The 18,191-nt window shown below is 48.0% G+C and overlaps 1 protein-coding gene across 5 annotated transcripts; it reads right to left on the bottom strand.

Annotated features, from left to right (window-relative positions):
- Positions 1-4,070: 4,070 nt before the first annotated feature.
- Positions 4,071-15,721, bottom strand: LOC144601758 (translation machinery-associated protein 7-like). Of its 5 annotated transcripts, none has more exons than XM_078414137.1 (7): positions 15,655-15,694; positions 14,623-14,860; positions 12,190-12,245; positions 6,990-7,077; positions 6,582-6,703; positions 6,170-6,242; positions 4,071-4,237 (listed from the first exon to the last, which is right to left on the bottom strand). In XM_078414137.1, the coding sequence occupies exons 2-6, from the start codon at positions 14,657-14,659 to the stop codon at positions 6,189-6,191; spliced, it is 357 nt and encodes a 118-aa protein (XP_078270263.1). In that variant the 5' UTR covers positions 14,660-14,860; positions 15,655-15,694; the 3' UTR covers positions 4,071-4,237; positions 6,170-6,188. The 5 variants fall into 5 exon arrangements, with proteins under 5 accessions (XP_078270263.1, XP_078270266.1, XP_078270265.1 ...); XM_078414140.1 differs by lacking the exon at positions 14,623-14,860 and adding an exon at positions 13,407-13,442; XM_078414139.1 differs by lacking the exon at positions 14,623-14,860 and having other exon boundaries at positions 15,655-15,721.
- Between the last annotated feature and the right edge of the window lie 2,470 nt (positions 15,722-18,191).

Genomic DNA, 18,191 nt, shown 5'->3' with positions numbered 1-18,191 from the left:
ACCCGGTGCCACCGCGCGGTACTGCAGCCCTGGCGAGGCGGAGGTAGAGAGGGGGGGGGGGAGAGAGAGGGGGGGGAGAGAGAGGGGGGGGGAGAGAGAGGGGGGGGAGGGGGAGGGGGAGAGAGAGGGGGGAGGGGGAGAGAGGGGGAGTCCCACTGAGGATGCTTGGCCGGCGAACTGGCAGGAGCTGGAGATGAAAGTCGTCGCCCGGCTGGGGCGCTGGTCAGGCCTGCTTGGAGTTCTTTCTTTTCAGGGGAGGGTGCTGATCATAAACCAGCTGGTGGCCTCCATGTTATGGTACCGGCTGGCCACTCTTGTCCCGCCCTCTATCTTTGCAACTGCTTTACAGAAGAAGCTGGTGGACTTCCTCTGGGGAAATGAGAAGCATTGGGTTTCCGCAGCGGTCCTGAGTCTCCCGTTAGAGGAGGGCGGCCAGTCCTTGGTATGCGTGCGTACCCAGGTGGCGGCTCTCCATCTCAGGACTCTGCTGAGGTATATGTATGCGGAGAAACCCCCCCCCCCAGGTGGCACGCTCTGGCCACGTATTGTTTCCGCCGGGGTTGTTGCCTACGGGGGGTTTCGTGGCTCCCGGTGGCGGGCATCAGTCGACCCACCTTACGGGGTCTGCCTAGTTTCTATCGTGATGTGTTTAGAGTGAGGAATTTGGTTGTTTTCAGCCAGCGTGTTGCTCCACAAAGGGAGGGGGGGTGGTGTGGCTGCGGGAGTAGCCGGTCCTCACCCTGTCATGACGGGTGTCGAGGAGAGGCGTGCGGCTAGAGTGGTTCTGACTGAGCTTACCCCCGCTCCGTCAGATTTGCTCATTGGGCCTAGGCTGGTCACCGCGGGGGGTTGAGAGCATTGTAAATAATGAAGGCAACATTGTATTATAATGATTACTTGATGTATTGTAACCTCTGAATGTAGTTTTGATGTGGTGTATCATGCGTTTGTGCTGAATAAAGTCTTTGAAAAGGAAAAAAAAAGGGAGAGAGAGAAGAGAGAGAGGGGGAGGGAGAGAGAGAAGGGAGGGAGGGGGAGAGAGAGAGATAGGGTGAGGGAGGGGGAGAGAGAGGGGGAGGGAGAGATAGGGGAGAAAGAGGGAGAGAGATAGAAGAGAAAGAGGGAGAGATATGGGAGAAAGAGAGAAAGAGGGGGGTGGGGGAGGGAGAGGGTGGGGGGGGGGGGGGGGGTGAAACCGGAGGACCTGGGGAAAACCCATGTGGTCACGGGGAGAATGTACCAAACTCTCGAAAGACAGCACCTGTAGTCATGATCGAAACCAGGTCTCCGGTTCCGTGAGGCAGCAACTCTACCGCTGTACCACTGTGTCACCTACTATGTTTAAATATCTGTTGTGCTGCTGCAAGTAAGGATTTCATTGTTCCGTTTCGGGACAGATGACAAGAAAACGTTCTTCACTCATAATGCAAGACTTCACCAGACTTTAACTTTTTACTTGAAAGGTGACATTTTCTGCAGAGTCTGCTTCAGGTGCCAACATTTGATTTAAGTTTTGAATGATGCAGCTGTACCATCTGCTGGATGACAGATAGCGCTACAAGGTGGAAATTTACAACTCAACAAATAAACCCTTTCATAGAAAACTACTGCTGTTTCGCGTATAATTTACACAGAAACAGGATCTGTTCAGCTCAAACCAGATTTATACCCACTGCTGCCTCCCCTTATGCAACATTATCTGCACCTCTGGCAGCTTTCCTTGTTTGTTTACTCGTCCATCTTCCCTCAAAGGCATCTGTAAGGCAGCAGGTTGCTCATTCCGTCCCATGTTTCAACGTTTTTATTCAAGCCTTTCTTAGATGTATTAGCAACTTATATTTAATGAAATGCAAGGAGATGGATAACTGAAAAGAAAGAAAATTCCAGCCAAAATCCATGACTCCTCGTAAAAACTTACTTGGTCTTTTATGTGCCAGTATCCCCTATTCTTTCTCACTGAATCTCTTCCCCCTCTGGATTCAATGGGAAAGAAACTTACATTACTTTTAAGTTTGATACAATATGAATCAATAATGTCATAAAACATGCAAGGTGCTTCACAGTAAGGTCATCAAAGTTTCACAGCCTAATCTGGAAATATATTAGAGCAGATGAAAGGAAGCAACTTTTAAAGAAGTTGGAATGAAAGTTAGAGGTTTAGAGATGGAATCCGAGAGCTTGGGATCCTGAAAGGTGAAAGATTAGGGACCAATAATAGTGCTTAAATTTAGGGTGATCACAAAGACAGAAATGGAAGTGAAGAGATATCTAAGGATTATTTGCAGACAGATGGAGCCGGTGTAGAAGGGGCACCATGGTCGGCATGGACTAGTTGGGCCGAAGGGTCTGTTTCCGTGTTGGATGACTCTACGTAGCAACAGTGAACTGCAGATGTTGGTTGAAACCAGATAGACATAAAGCGCTGGAGTAACTCAGCGAGTCAGGCAGCATCTTTGGAGAAAAATGATGGGTGATGTTTCGGGTCGGGACCCTTCTTCAGATCTTCTCCTGAAGAATGATCCTGACCCGAAACATAACCCATTCTTTTTCCAAAGATGCTGCCTGGCCCACTGAGTTACTCCAGAACTTGGTGTCTATCGTTGGATGAAAATATGACTGGAGATTACAGTGCTAGGAAGGGGAGAGACCATGGAGCGATAAGAATGAAAATGTCACCAATGAAACACTGCTGACCATGGGTGATGGCCGACTTGCACTGAAGTTATAACGGGCACGAATAGCAGAGGTTTGAATATTGCACTGTAAAAGTTGAACAAGAAAGACCAATAAGGTATTTGTGAGATATTCATGCTCATTCCCTGACCGTCTTCCAGCTAGTGCTGCAATAAAATTATTTGCATTATTAAGAAACACGCTGTCAACGACAAATGTTCAAATTCACCAAGTGCTGCACCTCTCTAGGCCGAATGATTATCTTGCCCCATCCCCTCACACATATCTAGGCTTTGTGAACATCAATGGCACACAGATGTAAAAGCATTAACCATTGGCCAATGGAGGATTAAAATAATCCAGTCTCTCAAAACAGATCTCTTAAAAGTTTACAATGAGTAACCAGAGACATGCTCATCGTCATTGTGTGACCCAGTGTGGAAACAGACCCTTTGGCCCAACTGCCCACACCGGCCAACATGTCCCATCATCACTAGTCCCCGCTCGGCCGCGGGGCTTAACATCGCCCGGTGCAGCTCGGCTGCGGGGCTTTTCATCGCTGGTGCGGCTCGGCTGCGGACTTGACATCGCCCGGTGCGGCTCGACCACGGGACGTTTCAGCGCCCGGTGCGGGGACTGTGCGGGTCGGTCGGGGACGAGCTGTCTGTCCGTGGGCGTGGGGAAGAGAGTGGAAGTTTTGTTGCCTCCATCACAGTGAGGGGGTGTTTGGAGTCACTGTGATGGACGTTTGTGTTGGGGTTATGTGTCTTGTGTTCTTTTTTTTTCTATGACTGCTATGTAGTTTCGTTCGGTACTTCGGTACCGAACGACAAATAAAGCTCTGTTATACCTGTTATGTTATCTGACCCCCATATCCCTCCTAACCTGTCCTATTCATGTACCTGTTTGTTAGTTAAATGTTGGGGTACTCCCTGCCTCAACTACCTCCTCTGGCAGCTTGTTCCATACCCCCACCATCCTTTATGTGGAAAGTTACCTCTCAGATTCCTATTAAATCTTTTCCCCTTCACCTTAAACCTATTCTGGACAAGTGTCTCTGTGCATCTACCCGATCTATTCCTCTCATGATTTTACACACCTCTATAAGATCACCCCTCATCCTCCTGCGCTCCAAGGAATAGAGTCCCTTCGATGCTATCACTAGGCTTAGAGTAACTCTATCCACTTTTACATGTACCACACTATCTTTTTATTTTATCTCAAATAGATCTTGACATTACCTCTGCCTGACATTACAAAGATAAAATGGCTTCTGGATTTAAACCGCTGTAAAGAACCAATTTTAAACATTTAGTTTTAAACATTTAAACACTGATAAACATTTAGTCTTCAAAATAATCATATTTTAGTGAAACAGCAGACAAGTAGCACTTAAAAAACAAATCAGGAAAGATTTTTTATTGGAGTTTTAAACAAATGTACAATTTACAAGGGAAGGAAGAAAGCTCCAACAATTAAAATGGACATTTTGGCTTCAATGGGTTTAATTTGGATGTTCCAGTGATCAGTTATTTCTTGCCAGATTTCTTAATTCCTCCAGAACCTGCAGACAAAAAGACCACCGTCAATATGAATTCCAGCACCATGTTGCTCATTCCTCATTCCACTGCTTGAGCTTTTCTTCAGGCACTTACTCCAGATGCTTAACATTCTCTTGTCAACATTTACACATTGAGCAGGGAAATTGTAGAAGGAAATGCAAATCACATCACATACATTAAGCTGCTGGTGAGCTGTGGATTTGTGTAGATGTTGCTGCATATGTGATACGGGTTCTTGCCTTAGAATGAGTCACAACTGATTCTAAGGTAACAATTCCTGTCCGATTCAGAATGTGGTGCTGTTCCGAACCACTACTCCAGAGACTTCAGCAAAATGAATCCAGGCTCCAGTGTAACGGAGGGGAAAAGCCACCTTAAATGCTCAGCATATTGGCTCCTCAGGTACATGGAGAGGACAGGTTTGGAGGGATATGGGACAAACGCAGGCAGGTGGGACTAATATAGATGGGACATGTTCGCTAGTGTGGGCAAGAAAGACCAAAGGGCCTGTTTCCATGCTGTAAGACTCTATGACTCTCTCTATGACTCTATGACATTGGAAATGCATCTTTGAAATGAGACACTAAACCAAGAGCCCAACCAATGTGTGTGTGCAACTCCCACAGAACCATTTTAAAGTTGAGCAAGAGATTTATTCTGGCTAATAGAAACATAGAAAATAGGTGCAGGAGTAGGCCATTCGGCCCTTCGAGCCTGCACCGCCATTCAATATGATCATGGCTGATCATCCAACTCAGTATCCTGTACCTGCCTTCTCTCCATACCCCCTGATCCCTTTAGCCACAAGGGCCACATCTAACTCCCTCTTAAATATAGCCAATGAACTGGCCTCAACTACCTTCTGTGGCAGAGAATTCCACAGATTCACCACTCTCTGTGTGAAAAAAAACTTTCTCATCTCAGTCCTAAAAGACTTCCCCCTTATCCTTAAACTGTGACCCCTTGTTCTGGACTTCCCCAACATCGGGAACAATCTTCCTGCATCTAGCCTGTCCAACCCCTTAAGAATTTTGTAAGTTTCTATAAGATCCCCCCTCAATCTTCTAAATTCCAGCGAGTACAAGCCGAGTCTATCCAGTCTTTCTTCATATGAAAGTCCTGCCATCCCAGGAATCAATCTGGTGAACCTTCTCTGTACTCCCTCTATGGCAAGAATGTCTTTCCTCAGATTAGGAGACCAAAACTGTACGCAATACTCCAGGTGTGGTCTCACCAAGGCCCTGTACAACTGCAGCAGAACCTCCCTGCTCCTATAATCAAATCCCCTTGCTATGAATGCCAACATACCATTCGCTTTCTTCACTGCCTGCTGCACCTGCATGCCTACATTCAATGACTGGTGTACCACGACACCCAGGTCTCGTTGCATCTCCCCTTTTCCTAATCGGCCACCATTCAGATAATAATCCAGCTCCTCTGTAATATTCAATACCACTTATGCGTTATCATATTATTCAGGGAAAATTGCTTTGCACAAGTTGACTTTGGCTGGTGACTGCTTTGGACATCCAGAGATCAAGAGAGGTGCTCTGGAAATGCAAGTCTTTTGCTGTAGTGCAATAAACAATATATTCACTGTGCATGGAGGAAGAAACTGCAGATGCTGGTTTACACTGAAGATAGATACAAAATGCTGGAGTAACTCAGCAGGTCAGGCAGCATCTCTGGAGAAAAGAAGGTGACGTTTCAGGTTGAGTCTGAAGAAGGATTCCTACCCGAAACGTTACCGACTCCTTTTCTCCAGAGATGCTGCCTGACCCGCTGAGTTACTCCAACATTTTACGAATATATTCACTGCCTCAGGAATGTCCCAAGTATGTCCTGACAACAAAAATGACAGGACTGATTTAGCAGCACTGGTTTGTTAGTTCCAGGAGAATTGATAAATAAAACCGAAATAAGCATAGACATACCATAACTGGGGAGGAGGGATCAAACCAGGGGTGCAGTGCTGCCGGAGCTCACCGGAGCGCCGCTCCAGCTCCTCTGTAAAAAAAAGCCAAAATAAACAGCGGGGAATTTAACAGCGGCCGCTCTGGCTCCAGGGACAGCTCCGGCACCTAAAAAATGAGCACTGCAACACTGGATCAAACATGTAAGAAGGGGGAAGGGCAAGAAATTTCTGTCATTCATTAAGAATGTAACTGGAATAGAAGTGTCAACATTTGGATGTCGTCTTACGCAGCCGAGATGCAAGCCACAAAACTCAGGTGTAATTCTGCACAGGTGCCAAATTGAAAAGGACCGCACAATTTACAGACCACACAACAGACGATGGAGTCACGGAATAAATTAGGGAAATATATACTGTCGGTAGTTACTCACCACTGCTGACTGGGAGCACCCCACAAGCCTTGCCGTTTCAGAGATGCTCTGACCCAGTTGTATGGCCATACCAATTTGGCCCTTGTCAAAGTCGCTGAGGTCTTCACTCCTGCCCATTTCACCTGCATCCAACACATCAACTTCAAGAACTGACTATTCACTTGCTGCCTAATATATCCCATCCCTTGACAGGTACCATTGTAACAAGATAATCAATGTTATTCACTTCACCTGTCAGTGCTCATAATGTTTTGGCTCATCAGTGCAAGTAAAATGCATTAAGGGATAAGAGAAACAACAATGAGAACTGAAAAACACAGCAAAAGGAGTAAAACACAGCGAACCAATCTCGACTGTTATTTACTGCCAAACTCGTCGGTGAGGTTTACTTTCCGTCACGTCACTCACCAAGCGGCCCTTTGCCTGCAGCTTTCGTCTTCAGCTCATCCAGTTTCTCCTGCTCATCCTTCATCTTCTGTTTGAAAGCAAGGTCGCCCTGCAGAGACAAGAGGAGATCACGATAGGCAAATCCCTTCAGGTCATACTTCATGTGTCGGTGAACAATGTCGCCTGGTAAATTAAACATGTGCAAATCCAACACATTCCCATCCTATTCCTTTTCTCCAGAGATGCTGCCTGACCCGCTGAGTTACTCCAGCTATTTGTGCCTATCTTCAGTGTAAACCAGCATCTGACGTTCCTTCCTACATATTCCCTTTCAATGTGCACCTTCTCCTTTGTCAAGCTTTTGGTCACTCAACTGATCAACTCATTCATTTGACCACCCTATGCTCTTGACCAAAGCCAACGGTTTGGCTTCATCAGCCTGTTTCTCTGTTTAAGGATTAGCCAACACAAATGATGCACATGACTGCAAAGCGATCAGTGCATCCGAGATTAAATTTGCCCTTTTCTAGCCCCTGGGGTTAAGCACATTCCCCTCCCTACTACAGCTCTGGCTATAAGCTTGAAAAGAGGGAGAAAAGAGAAACAGGAATTTCTCCTGACAATGCAGCATAACAGGTTCATAAAATCCATCAGGGAACACCATCTGTCACGCCCAGCTATATTCAGGCATAGCCGAGAGTGGCAAAGTTTAATGGAGATATGTGGGGTAGGTTTTTTAAAACAAAGAGTGGTGGGGGTCTGAAAAAATTGCCAGGGGTGGTAGTTTGAGCAGATGCAATCGTGGTGTTTAAGAAGCTTTTACATAGACACATGGAAGTGTAGGGAATAGAGGGATATGGATCGCAAAAAGGCAGATGAGTTCAGTTTAACTTTGCATCATGTTCGGCACAAACGTTTTGGGCTGAATGGCCCGTTCCTGTGTTGTACTGTTCTACGTTCTATGCCAAATGTTATAATACCTGCAACAAATTCCTTAAAGATTACCTGGATTCATGCATATACAACATGGGAAAGATCATAAGTGATAGGAGTAGAATTAGGCCATTCGGCCCATTAGCAGTTATAGATACAGCATGGAAACAGCCCCTTTGGCCCACCCTCGCAGACCAATGATCACCTGTACACACGTTCTACGTTATCCTATTTCCACATCCACTCCCTGCACATTAGGAGCAATTTACAGAGGCCAATTAACTTACAACAAGCATTTCTTTGAAATGTGGGAGGAAAGCAGAGCACCCGGAGAAAATCGACATGGTCAGAGGGAGAACGTGCAAATTCCACATAGGCAGTACCTGAGGTCAGGATCAACCCCGAGTCTCTGGCACTGCTAGGCGGTGAGGCAGCAACTCTACCAGCTGTGACACTATAATTCATACACGCAATCTATTTATCAACACATCTTAAAGATAGACAATAGACAATAGGTGCAGGAGTAGGCCATTCAGCCCTTCGAGCCAGCACCGCCATTCAATGTGATCATGGCTGATCACTCTCAATCAGTACCCCGTTCCTGCCTTCTCCCCATACCCCCTCACTCCGCTATCCTTAAGAGCTCTATCCAGCTCTCTCTTGAAAGCATCCAACGAACTGGCCTCCACTGCCTTCTGAGGCAGAGAATTCCACACCTTCACCACTCTCTGACTGAAAAAGTTCTTCCTCATCTCCGTTCTAAATGGCCTACCCCTTATTCTTGAACTGTGGCCCCTTGTTCTGGACTCCCCCAACATTGGGAACATGTTTCCTGCCTCTAATGTGTCCAATCCCCTAATTATCTTATATGTTTCAATAAGATCCCCCCTCATCCTTCTAAATTCCAGTGTATACAAGCCTAATTGCTCCAGCCTTTCAACATACGACAGTCCCGCCATTCCGGGAAATAACCTAGTGAACCTACGCTGCACGCCCTCAATAGCAAGAATATCCTTCCTCAAATTTGGAGACCAAAACTGCACACAGTACTCCAGGTGCGGTCTCACCAGGGCCCGGTACAACTGTAGAAGGACCTCTTTGCTCCTATACTCAACTCCTCTTGTTATGAAGGCCAACATTCCATTGGCTTTCTTCACTGCCTGCTGTACCTGCATGCTTCCTTTCAGTGACTGATGCACTAGGACACCCAGATCTCGTTGAACATCCCCTCTTCCTAACTTGACACCATTCAGATAATAATCTGCCTTTCTATTCTTACTTCCAAAGTGAATAACCTCACACTTATCTACATTAAACTGCATCTGCCATGTATCCGCCCACTCACACAACCTGTCCAAGTCACCCTGCAGCCTTATTGCATCTTCCTCACAATTCATACTACCCCCCAGTTTAGTATCATCTGCAAATTTGCTAATGGTACTTTTAATCCCTTCATCTAAGTCATTAATGTATATCGTAAATGGCTGGGGTCCCAGCACCGAACCTTGCGGTACCCCACTGGTCACTGCCTGCCATTCCGAAAGGGACCCATTTATCCCCACTCTTTGCTTTCTGTCTGTCAACCAATTTTCTATCCATGTCAGTACCCTACCCCCAATACCATGTGCTCAAATTTTGCCCACTAATCTCCTATGTGGGACCTTGTCGAAGGCTTTCTGAAAGTCGAGGTACACCACATCCACTGACTCTCCCCTGTCAATTTTCCTAGTTACATCCTCAAAAAATTCCAGTAGATTTGTCAAGCATGATTTCCCCTTCGTAAATCCATGCTGACTCGGAATGATCCTGTTACTGCCATCCAAATGATCAGCAATTTCGTCTTTTATAATTGACTCCAGCATCTTCCCCACCACTGATGTCAGACTAACTGGTCTATAATTACCCGTTTTCTCTCTCCCTCCTTTCTTAAAAAGTGGGATAACATTTGCTATCCTCCAATCCACAGGAACTGATCCTGAATCTATAGAACATTGAAAAATGATCTCCAATGCTTCCACTATTTCTAGAGCCACCTCCTTAAGTACCCTGGGATGCAGACCATCAGGCCCTGGGGATTTATCAGCCTTCAGTCCCATCAGTCTACCCAAAACCATTTCCTGCCTAATGTGGATTTCCTTCAGTTCCTCCATCACCCTAGGTTCTCCGGCCCCTAGAACATTTGGGAGATTGTGTGTATCTTCCTCAGTGAAGACAGATCCAAAGTAACGGTTTAACTCGTCTGCCATTTCTTTGTTCCCCATAATAAATTCCCCTGCTTCCGTCTTCAAGGGACCCACATTTGCCTTGACTATTTTTTTCCTCTTCACGTACCTAAAAAAACTTTTGCTATCCTCCTTTATATTATTGGCTAGTTTACCCTCATACCTCATCTTTTCTCCCCGTATTGCCTTTTTAGTTAACTTTTGTTGCTTTTTAAAAGATGTGGGGAAAAAACCTGGAGCAAACCCACGTGATCACAGGCATGCTCTGTAAAGGCAGCACTACATGTCTGGACTGTACCAGGTTGCTGGAGCCATGAGGCAGCAGCATTACTCGCTGTGGAGAATGAAGTACTATTCAATAAACCTGGACTGATGAACAAAGTAAAATTGCACCTCAGTTGTGTAACTAGAGAACTTTAGGCGGACCAAGAGATGACAGGATCCAGGGATTCACACAAACCACTTGCTAATTCGTGCTGTGTTTCACTTTCAAAAAAAGCATTTAGGTTTTGTTAATCGGAGTTTGTGAAGGATTTGGATCACATTGACTCCTCAACTGTTCAATTTCATACAATGATGCCAACTTAAGTATTAATCTTGATTTGATTTCATTTATTCTTTCACTTAAATAAAGAAAAATTCATGAATATCAAGCTAAATTCTGTGTAACATGTGCGCAATCATCCTTGTACAAGTGAAAGAGGTTTGGCCACCAGCAGACATTATCAGAGCATGAAGGTGACCCAGAGAAGTGCAACACAAGGGATGCCAAAGACCAATCATGTACACAAAGTTCCAAGCTTCAACAGTAAAATTGGGATAAATAAGTCATGTACATTGTTGTACATTAGATACATCCAAAGGCTCTACTTTCAGTTAAAAGGACAATAGTTTAGTTTATTGCCACGTGTACCAAGGTACAGTGAAAAGCATTTGTTGCGTGCGAACCAGACAGTGGAAAGACAGTGTAAATGACAAAAAAAGACAAGTACTCGAGTAAAGCAGCAGGTCAGGCAAGCATCTCTGGAGAACATGGAAAGGTGATGTTTCAGGTCGGGACCCTTCTTCAGCCAGATTGTGGTAGGGGTGGGTGGGAACTAGGAGAGAGGTGGGGGCAGGACAAAGCCTGGCAAATAATAGTTGAGAAGGGGGTTTGGTTGGCAGATGGCTGGAGAAAGGCCAGAGAAAAAAAAGGGACAAAAAGTGTGAGACGAGGATCGAAGAGTTGTGAAGCAGCAGGAAGGAATATTGATGGAAGGGGAGTGGAAGGAGAAAAAATGGGTGCAAATCCATGTGGAGCACAGGAAAGAGAGAAGGAAGAAAAGGAGGCTGATTGTACCTAGAATTGCAGAATTCAATGATCAAACCATTAGGTTATAAGCTACCCAGGCTGAATATGAAGTGCTATTCCTCCAGTTTGAATGTGGCCTACCTCTGGTCATGGAGGAGGTCCAGGTCAGAAAAGTCATGATGGGGAGTTGAACTGGTCAGCAACCTGAGATCCAGCAGGCCTTGGTGGAATGAGTGCAGGTGTTCGGAGAAACGGTTGCCGAGTCTGCACTTGGTCGTGCCGATGTAATGAAGGCCGCATCGGAAATACCGAATGCAGTAGATGAGGTTGGAGGAGGTGCCCGTGAACCTCTGTGTAGGCGGGAAGGACGGCTGGGGTCCCTGGATAGACGCGAGGGAGGTATAGGGACAGTGTGAATTAGTCAAGCCACAACATTTTATGGCAATGTTCAATATCTGTCAAGAACTAGCAGGCAGAAAAAGGGGGGAATTGGAAGCAGCGAAGGGTACATACAAAGACAGTATTTCAGATTAACCAAAGATTAGACAAACAACCTGCTTAAATTTGTCCCTGTAAAGTGGCTAGTCCTGTGTATAACATCCATATGCGACAAATTATTCCATCCATATCTCCCCTTCCACCACCCTCCATCCCTTTCCCCCCTCCATCCATTTCTACCTCCAAATTCCCCTCCATCCCTACTTCTCCCACTCCATCCCTTCCTGAAAACCAGTCCACATCGCTGAGCAACATTGCAAACTGTTGCGGTACAGACCTCATCCATTTCTTTGTTTGATTTTTTCGGTTGTTTCAATGGCTTTTTCTTGCCTCCTGCAAAGCACAAGAAAATAAAAACATGACACAAGATTACACGATAACAGGAAAGCACGTCAGTATTGACGCCACAAACGGTAGACTGGGCGATGTTCCAAGGACTCGGCAATGAAGCTGAATGACTATGCCTTAGTTGTTACCAACTTCATAAATAAATGTGCGGAGGACTATTCGGGTGTTCCTCAACCAAAAACCTTGGACAAACCAGGTTTCTTGGGCATTCAAGTCAGGAGACGCAGAGTCATACAAGTCGTCCAGATGTGACCTTAATGAGACCGTCAAAAAGCTAAAAGGGACTCTAAACTGGAGGAACAGGCGGATGATCGGCAGCTGTGACAGGTCTTGCATGCTATCGCTTCACACAAGGCAAAATCAGGCAGCAGCTCATGTGACATCTCAAACAAGCTTTGATAGAGAGAATGCTGATGTGCCTTCCCAGGCCACCATAGCCCCCGATGGTAGTACAATCCCAGTCACTGAGGGAAACCTCAGAAGATCCTTCAGAAGGGAAAATCCTCGAAATACATCAGGACCTGATGGGCTACCTGGTCGTGTTTACAAAACCTGTGCAGACCAAATGGTTGGATGTGTTGCAGACATCTTCAACCTCTCATGACTGAGGTCTGATTTTCCCACCTGCTTTCAAAGGGCATCAATGATACCGGGGTGCACAAGGTGATGTGCCTCATTGAATACTGATCGGTGGCATTAAGGTCTGTGGTGATGAAGTGTTTCAAGAGGTTGATTATGGGGCATATCAACTCCAACTCAACAAGAACCTGCAGCCACAACCATTTACCTATTGCCACAACAGGTCAACGGAGGATGCAATCTCACTGGTGCTCCACTCTGCATAGGCCCACATGGGCAATAAAATCACGTACATCAGGTTGTTGTCATGGACTGCAGCTCGGCGTTCAACATCCCCTCCAAACTGGTTACCAAGCTCACGGAACTGGGTCTCTGCACATCCCTCTGCAACTGAATCCTTGACTTCCCCACCAACAGACCACAATCTGTACGAATTGGCAGCTATAGGGGGATTGCACCTAAGGTCATAAGGTCAAAGGGCATGACGCAAGGAGTCGCTCAAGCCATCTGAAGTGCACAGCAGCTTCCGGCATACACTAGTAACACATGCAACACGTACGTTCTTACCTTGAATAAAACCCCGCCCAAATGGTCAACTTTTTTCTGTAAAAAATGGAGAAGAAGCTGGAGGATCCTGCTGAGGAAGAGGAACCAGGAGAAGGGCTGCAAAGCCCGCGGACGCAAGAAGCAGCTGGGAAGATGTCTGGCCAGCCAGCGGGAGAAGGGGAAACGCGGCCGGGAAGGGAGGCAGGAGAGCAAGGCCGAGAAGCAGAGGGCCGCCGGCGGGGGGAGAAGAAGAGAAGGAGGAGGAGGAAAGGACGGGGTTGTGTGAGCTGGGAGGAGCAGCGGGAAGAACCCGAGCCGAGGGGCCTGGAGGGTCTGCAAGGGCAGAAGCGAGCGCTGGAGGTCGCCGGGGCCTGAAGGTGAAGGGCCCAGGGAGCTGTGCTCGACGGCTTTGGATGAGGAGGGGTGGAAGAGGAGGAGGAGCGGAGTGTCGAGCCCGAAGAGGAGGAGGAAGAGGGGCCGGAGAGAGGCCAATCGGCAGCGGAGGCCGAGCTGCAGCGAGAGTTGGGCTGGGTGCTGTGAGCTGAGGCAATAGGCGGAGGACCAGGCCACGGCTCTGCTCGCCGCCTCCAGCCTCGAGGTGTTGATCGCCAGCCAAGTGGAAACGGAGCCCGGCTGACGGAGATGGCGAGCGGGGAGAAGGGCTGGAGGGGCAGCAGGAGCGGCAAGGGGCCAAAGAGCTGCAGGAAGCGAGGCGCGGAGCAGGGGCGTCGAGCCTGTAGGAGCGAGGAGCACAGGAACGGGGAGAGATGTCGGGACACTTGGAGCGCCGGGAGGGAGCCGGAGACGCGCTGATGGGAGAAGACGGGGGAAGCCGAGCTGCAGCAAAGTGCAGCCGCAACATGAGGAAAAACCTTTTCGGTCAGAGTTGGAATCTGTGGAATTCTCTGCCTCAGAAGGCAGTGGAGGCCAATTCTCTGATTGCATTCAAGAGAGAGCTAGATAGAGCTCTTAATGATAGCGGAGTCAGGGGGTATGGGGAGAAGGCAGGAATGGGGGTACCGATTGAGAATGATCAGCCATGATCACATTGAATGGCGGTGCTGGCTCGAAGGGCCGAATGGCCTCCTCCTGCACCTATTGTCTATTCAACTGCAACACTCTCTCAAATTAGGACTGATGAATTGTTCCACGACAGAAGTTGTTCCAAACATAAAATAGAAGTAAAAGATTAAGCAAATATCCCAACTCTTCAATGGCAGCCATAGTAAGTGCTTACCTGAAGTTGACCGCTTGCACTCCAGTAGGTGTTGCATGGCAACAGTATGGGTCAGGAGTCGTGACCTGGCCTGCCGTGCAACCCTCCTACACTTTCTTCTCAACCATCAAGGCTGCGTGCTCATTTTCCCTCCAACAAAGTGCACCCTACTCACAACCCATCCAGTTCCATATCACAGCAAACTTTGAAATATGACATGAAAACTAAAAATACAGGGATCACTCATGTCAGGCTACATCTGCAGAAAGAGAAACAGTTAACATCAGGCTGTGGGTCAGTGATCCAAAGGATCAAAGTGTTTCATTCCATAGATGCTGCCTGCTTCAAGCTGTCTCTTTTCTTATTTCAGATTTTCAGATTATCTGCAGCGGCTCCTAAACAGTCATAGACAGGAGGGAGGAGAGATGGGTGGAGGGGGAGATGGATGCATGGATAGGGGAGATGGACAGGGGAGAGAGACAGAGGGAGGGAGTGATGGCTAGAGGGAGGATGAGATGGAGAGAGGGAGGGTGAGATGGAGAGAGGGAGGGAGAGATGGAGAGAGGGAGGGAGAGATGGAGAGAGGGAGGGAGAGATGGAGAGAGGGAGGGAGAGATGGAGAGAGGGAGGGAGAGATGGAGGGTGAGATGGAGAGGGAGGGAGAGATGGAGAGAGGGAGGGAGAGATGGAGAGAGGGAGGGAGAGATGGAGAGAGGGAGGGAGAGATGGAGAGAGGGAGGGAGAGATGGAGAGAGGGAGGGAGAGATGGAGAGAGGGAGGGAGAGATGGAGAGAGGGAGGGAGAGATGGAGAGAGGGAGGGAGAGATGGAGAGAGGGAGGGAGGGAGGGAGAGATGGAGAGAGGGAGGGAGAGATGGAGGAAGCGAAAATGTATGGAGGGGGAGAAGGATGGGGACACGAATGGAGGGAGAGAGGGAGTGTTTGGGCTGGGTTGTGTGGGGGGTGTCGGGGCGGGGAGTTTGGTCTGGGTGGGTGGGGGGGTGTGTGGGGGGGGGAGCTGTGTGTGTCGGGGGGGGGGGGAGACTCTCCTCACCTTCCCGGCCCGACATCTTGATCCTGGCGCCGCTCCCGGAGGAAACGGAAGTAGACCTGGTGGCACCGAGCGGTACTGCAGCCCTGGAGAGAGGGAGAGGGAGGGAGGGATGGAGAGTGAGAGGGAGGGATGGAGAGTGAGAGGGAGGGATAGAGAGAGGGAGGGAGAGAGAGGGAGAGGGAGGGATGGAGAGTGAGAGGGAGGGATAGAGAGAGGGAGGGAGAGAGAGGGAGAGGGAGGGATGGAGAGTGAGAGGGAGAGAGGGAGGGATGGAGAGGGAGAGGGAGAGGGAGGGATGGAGAGAGGGAGGGAGAGAGGGAGGGATGGAGAGTGAGAGATGGAGAGAGGGAGGGAGAGAGAGTGAGAGGGAGGGATGGAGAGAGGGAGGGAGAGAGGGAGGGATGGAGAGGGAGAGGGAGGGATAGAGAGAGGGAGGGAGAGAGAGGGAGAGGGAGGGATGGAGAGTGAGAGGGAGAGAGAGTGAGAGGGAGGGATGGAGAGAGGGAGGGAGAGAGGGAGGGATGGAGAGTGAGAGATGGAGAGAGGGAGGGAGAGAGAGTGAGAGGGAGGGATGGAGAGAGGGAGGGAGAGAGGGAGGGATGGAGAGGGAGAGGGAGGGATGGGGAGAGAGGGAGAGAGATGGAGGGAGAGAGAGGTAGAGGAAGAGATGAAAAGAGGAAGAGATGGATGGAAGGGGGAATAGATGGGTGGAGAGAGGGAGAGCAGAAGATGAGAATGATGGAGGAAGGGAGAGATGGATGGAGGCCATTCTAGTCCTTGTTCCCCGGCAGTGCCTCCTGCAGACGACCATGAGGACGCGGACGCGAAGACCCCGGATCCAGTTACCGGCCCTTTGTCCTTGCGTCCTGCATCACCGACTCCCTGCACTTTCCAGTTCTCAGGAAGAGCATGGGCTGGGCTTGGCGGCTTCCTTCTTCAGGTTCCACTGCGGGCGACCAGGCCTGCTGCCAGGGGGATAGCCTCAGCCCAATGGTTGTTCTGCTGCCTGGCCCGGTGCTGGGCCTGCAGTATTGTAACTTCCTTAGTGCTGCCCCGAAGTGCAAATTGTGCGCACAAAATGTCGATCACTTTTTGACTATGGTCAACTATATGTTATGGTTTAAAACACAAAGAGCAGGAGAAACTCAGCGGGTCAGGAATACCTGTGTGGGGAATGGACAAAGCGTCCCTTCTCCAGACATGTTGCCTATATTTTCCTGCCACAGGTGCTGCCTGACCCGCTGAGTTTCACGCATCTGCAGTTCCTCATGTCTCAAATATATATTCTGACTGCTTTGCAGTCATGTCTCTGAAGAAGGATATTATGTATGATTTTGTTAACATGTAAGACTTTTAGAGATACATCACGGAAACAGGCTCTTCGGCCTACCGAGTCTATGCCAACCAGCGATACCCCGTACACTAGCACTATCCTACACACTAGGGACAATTTACAGAAGCCAATTAACCTGCAAACCTGCACGTCTTTGGAATGTGGGAGGAAACCGGAGAACCCGGAAAAAGCCCATGCGGTCACAAACTTCACAGACAGGATCGAACCCGGGAGTCTGCCGTTGGAAGGCAGCAAATTTACCGCTGTGACAGTGAGCCACTGTGCCATCCCTAAGATAGTCACTTATGATATAAAATCGTCGGTAATAACTCCAATAATGAATTCAAGAGAAACATTCATACTATCTCGTTGTACCCTTCCCAATCTCGTTGTACCCTGTACAATGACAATAAAGATATATTGTAAAGCGTGTTAAGTGTATGAAACGTAACGGCGTGAGGAGTACAAATCAAACTGCTGGAGGAACTCAGTGGGTCGAAGAGTGCCTCTCGAGCGAAAGGATTTGTCAATGTACTGGACTTTGTCTTGCACTAAATATTATTCCCTTTATCATGTATCTCTACACTGCGGACGGCTGGATTGTAATCATGTATAGTCTTCCTGTTGACTGGTTGGCATGCAACAAAAGCTTTTCACTGTACCTTGGCACACTTGACAATAAACTAAACTAAATTAAACTACAGTTCTTTCCCCCCACAATAGTTACCCGTCCTGTTTTGATCGTGCAGTGGTTTGTTTTTGCTTCGGATTGCAGCATCCGCATTCCCTTGTGTTGCTCTGGGGAGTAGATGAGGTGAATTGCATCAATAAATTTTAGAGAGCGCCAAGGGACTAGGAAATTGCAGGTCTATGGGGAAGGACCTGGATAATGGGGATGAATGGATTGTTTTTGCAGAGAACTACATCGGGCTAATGAAACAAATGGCTTCCGCCAAATGATCTGACGTCTCTATAAAGGTTATTCTGACAGGGTAAGATGAAGTGGGGAAGGCAGAGGAACATTGACATCAGCATGAGGCAGATGGGCCAAATGGCCTGTAAAATTTTAATCTAATATTGGCGCAGTTACCTGAAACAAATTATTTATTTAGTTTAGAGATACAACATAGAAACATTTCCTTCAGCCCATCAAGTCCACACTGACCATTGATCACCCGTTCACTAGTTCTATGTTATCCCACTT

The sequence above is a fragment of the Rhinoraja longicauda genome, chromosome 17, assembly GCF_053455715.1.
Source record: "Rhinoraja longicauda isolate Sanriku21f chromosome 17, sRhiLon1.1, whole genome shotgun sequence".
NCBI lineage: Eukaryota > Metazoa > Chordata > Chondrichthyes > Rajiformes > Arhynchobatidae > Rhinoraja > Rhinoraja longicauda.
The sequence above is the reverse complement of the archived record's forward strand: the minus strand, read 5'-3'. Positions and strand labels throughout refer to the sequence as shown.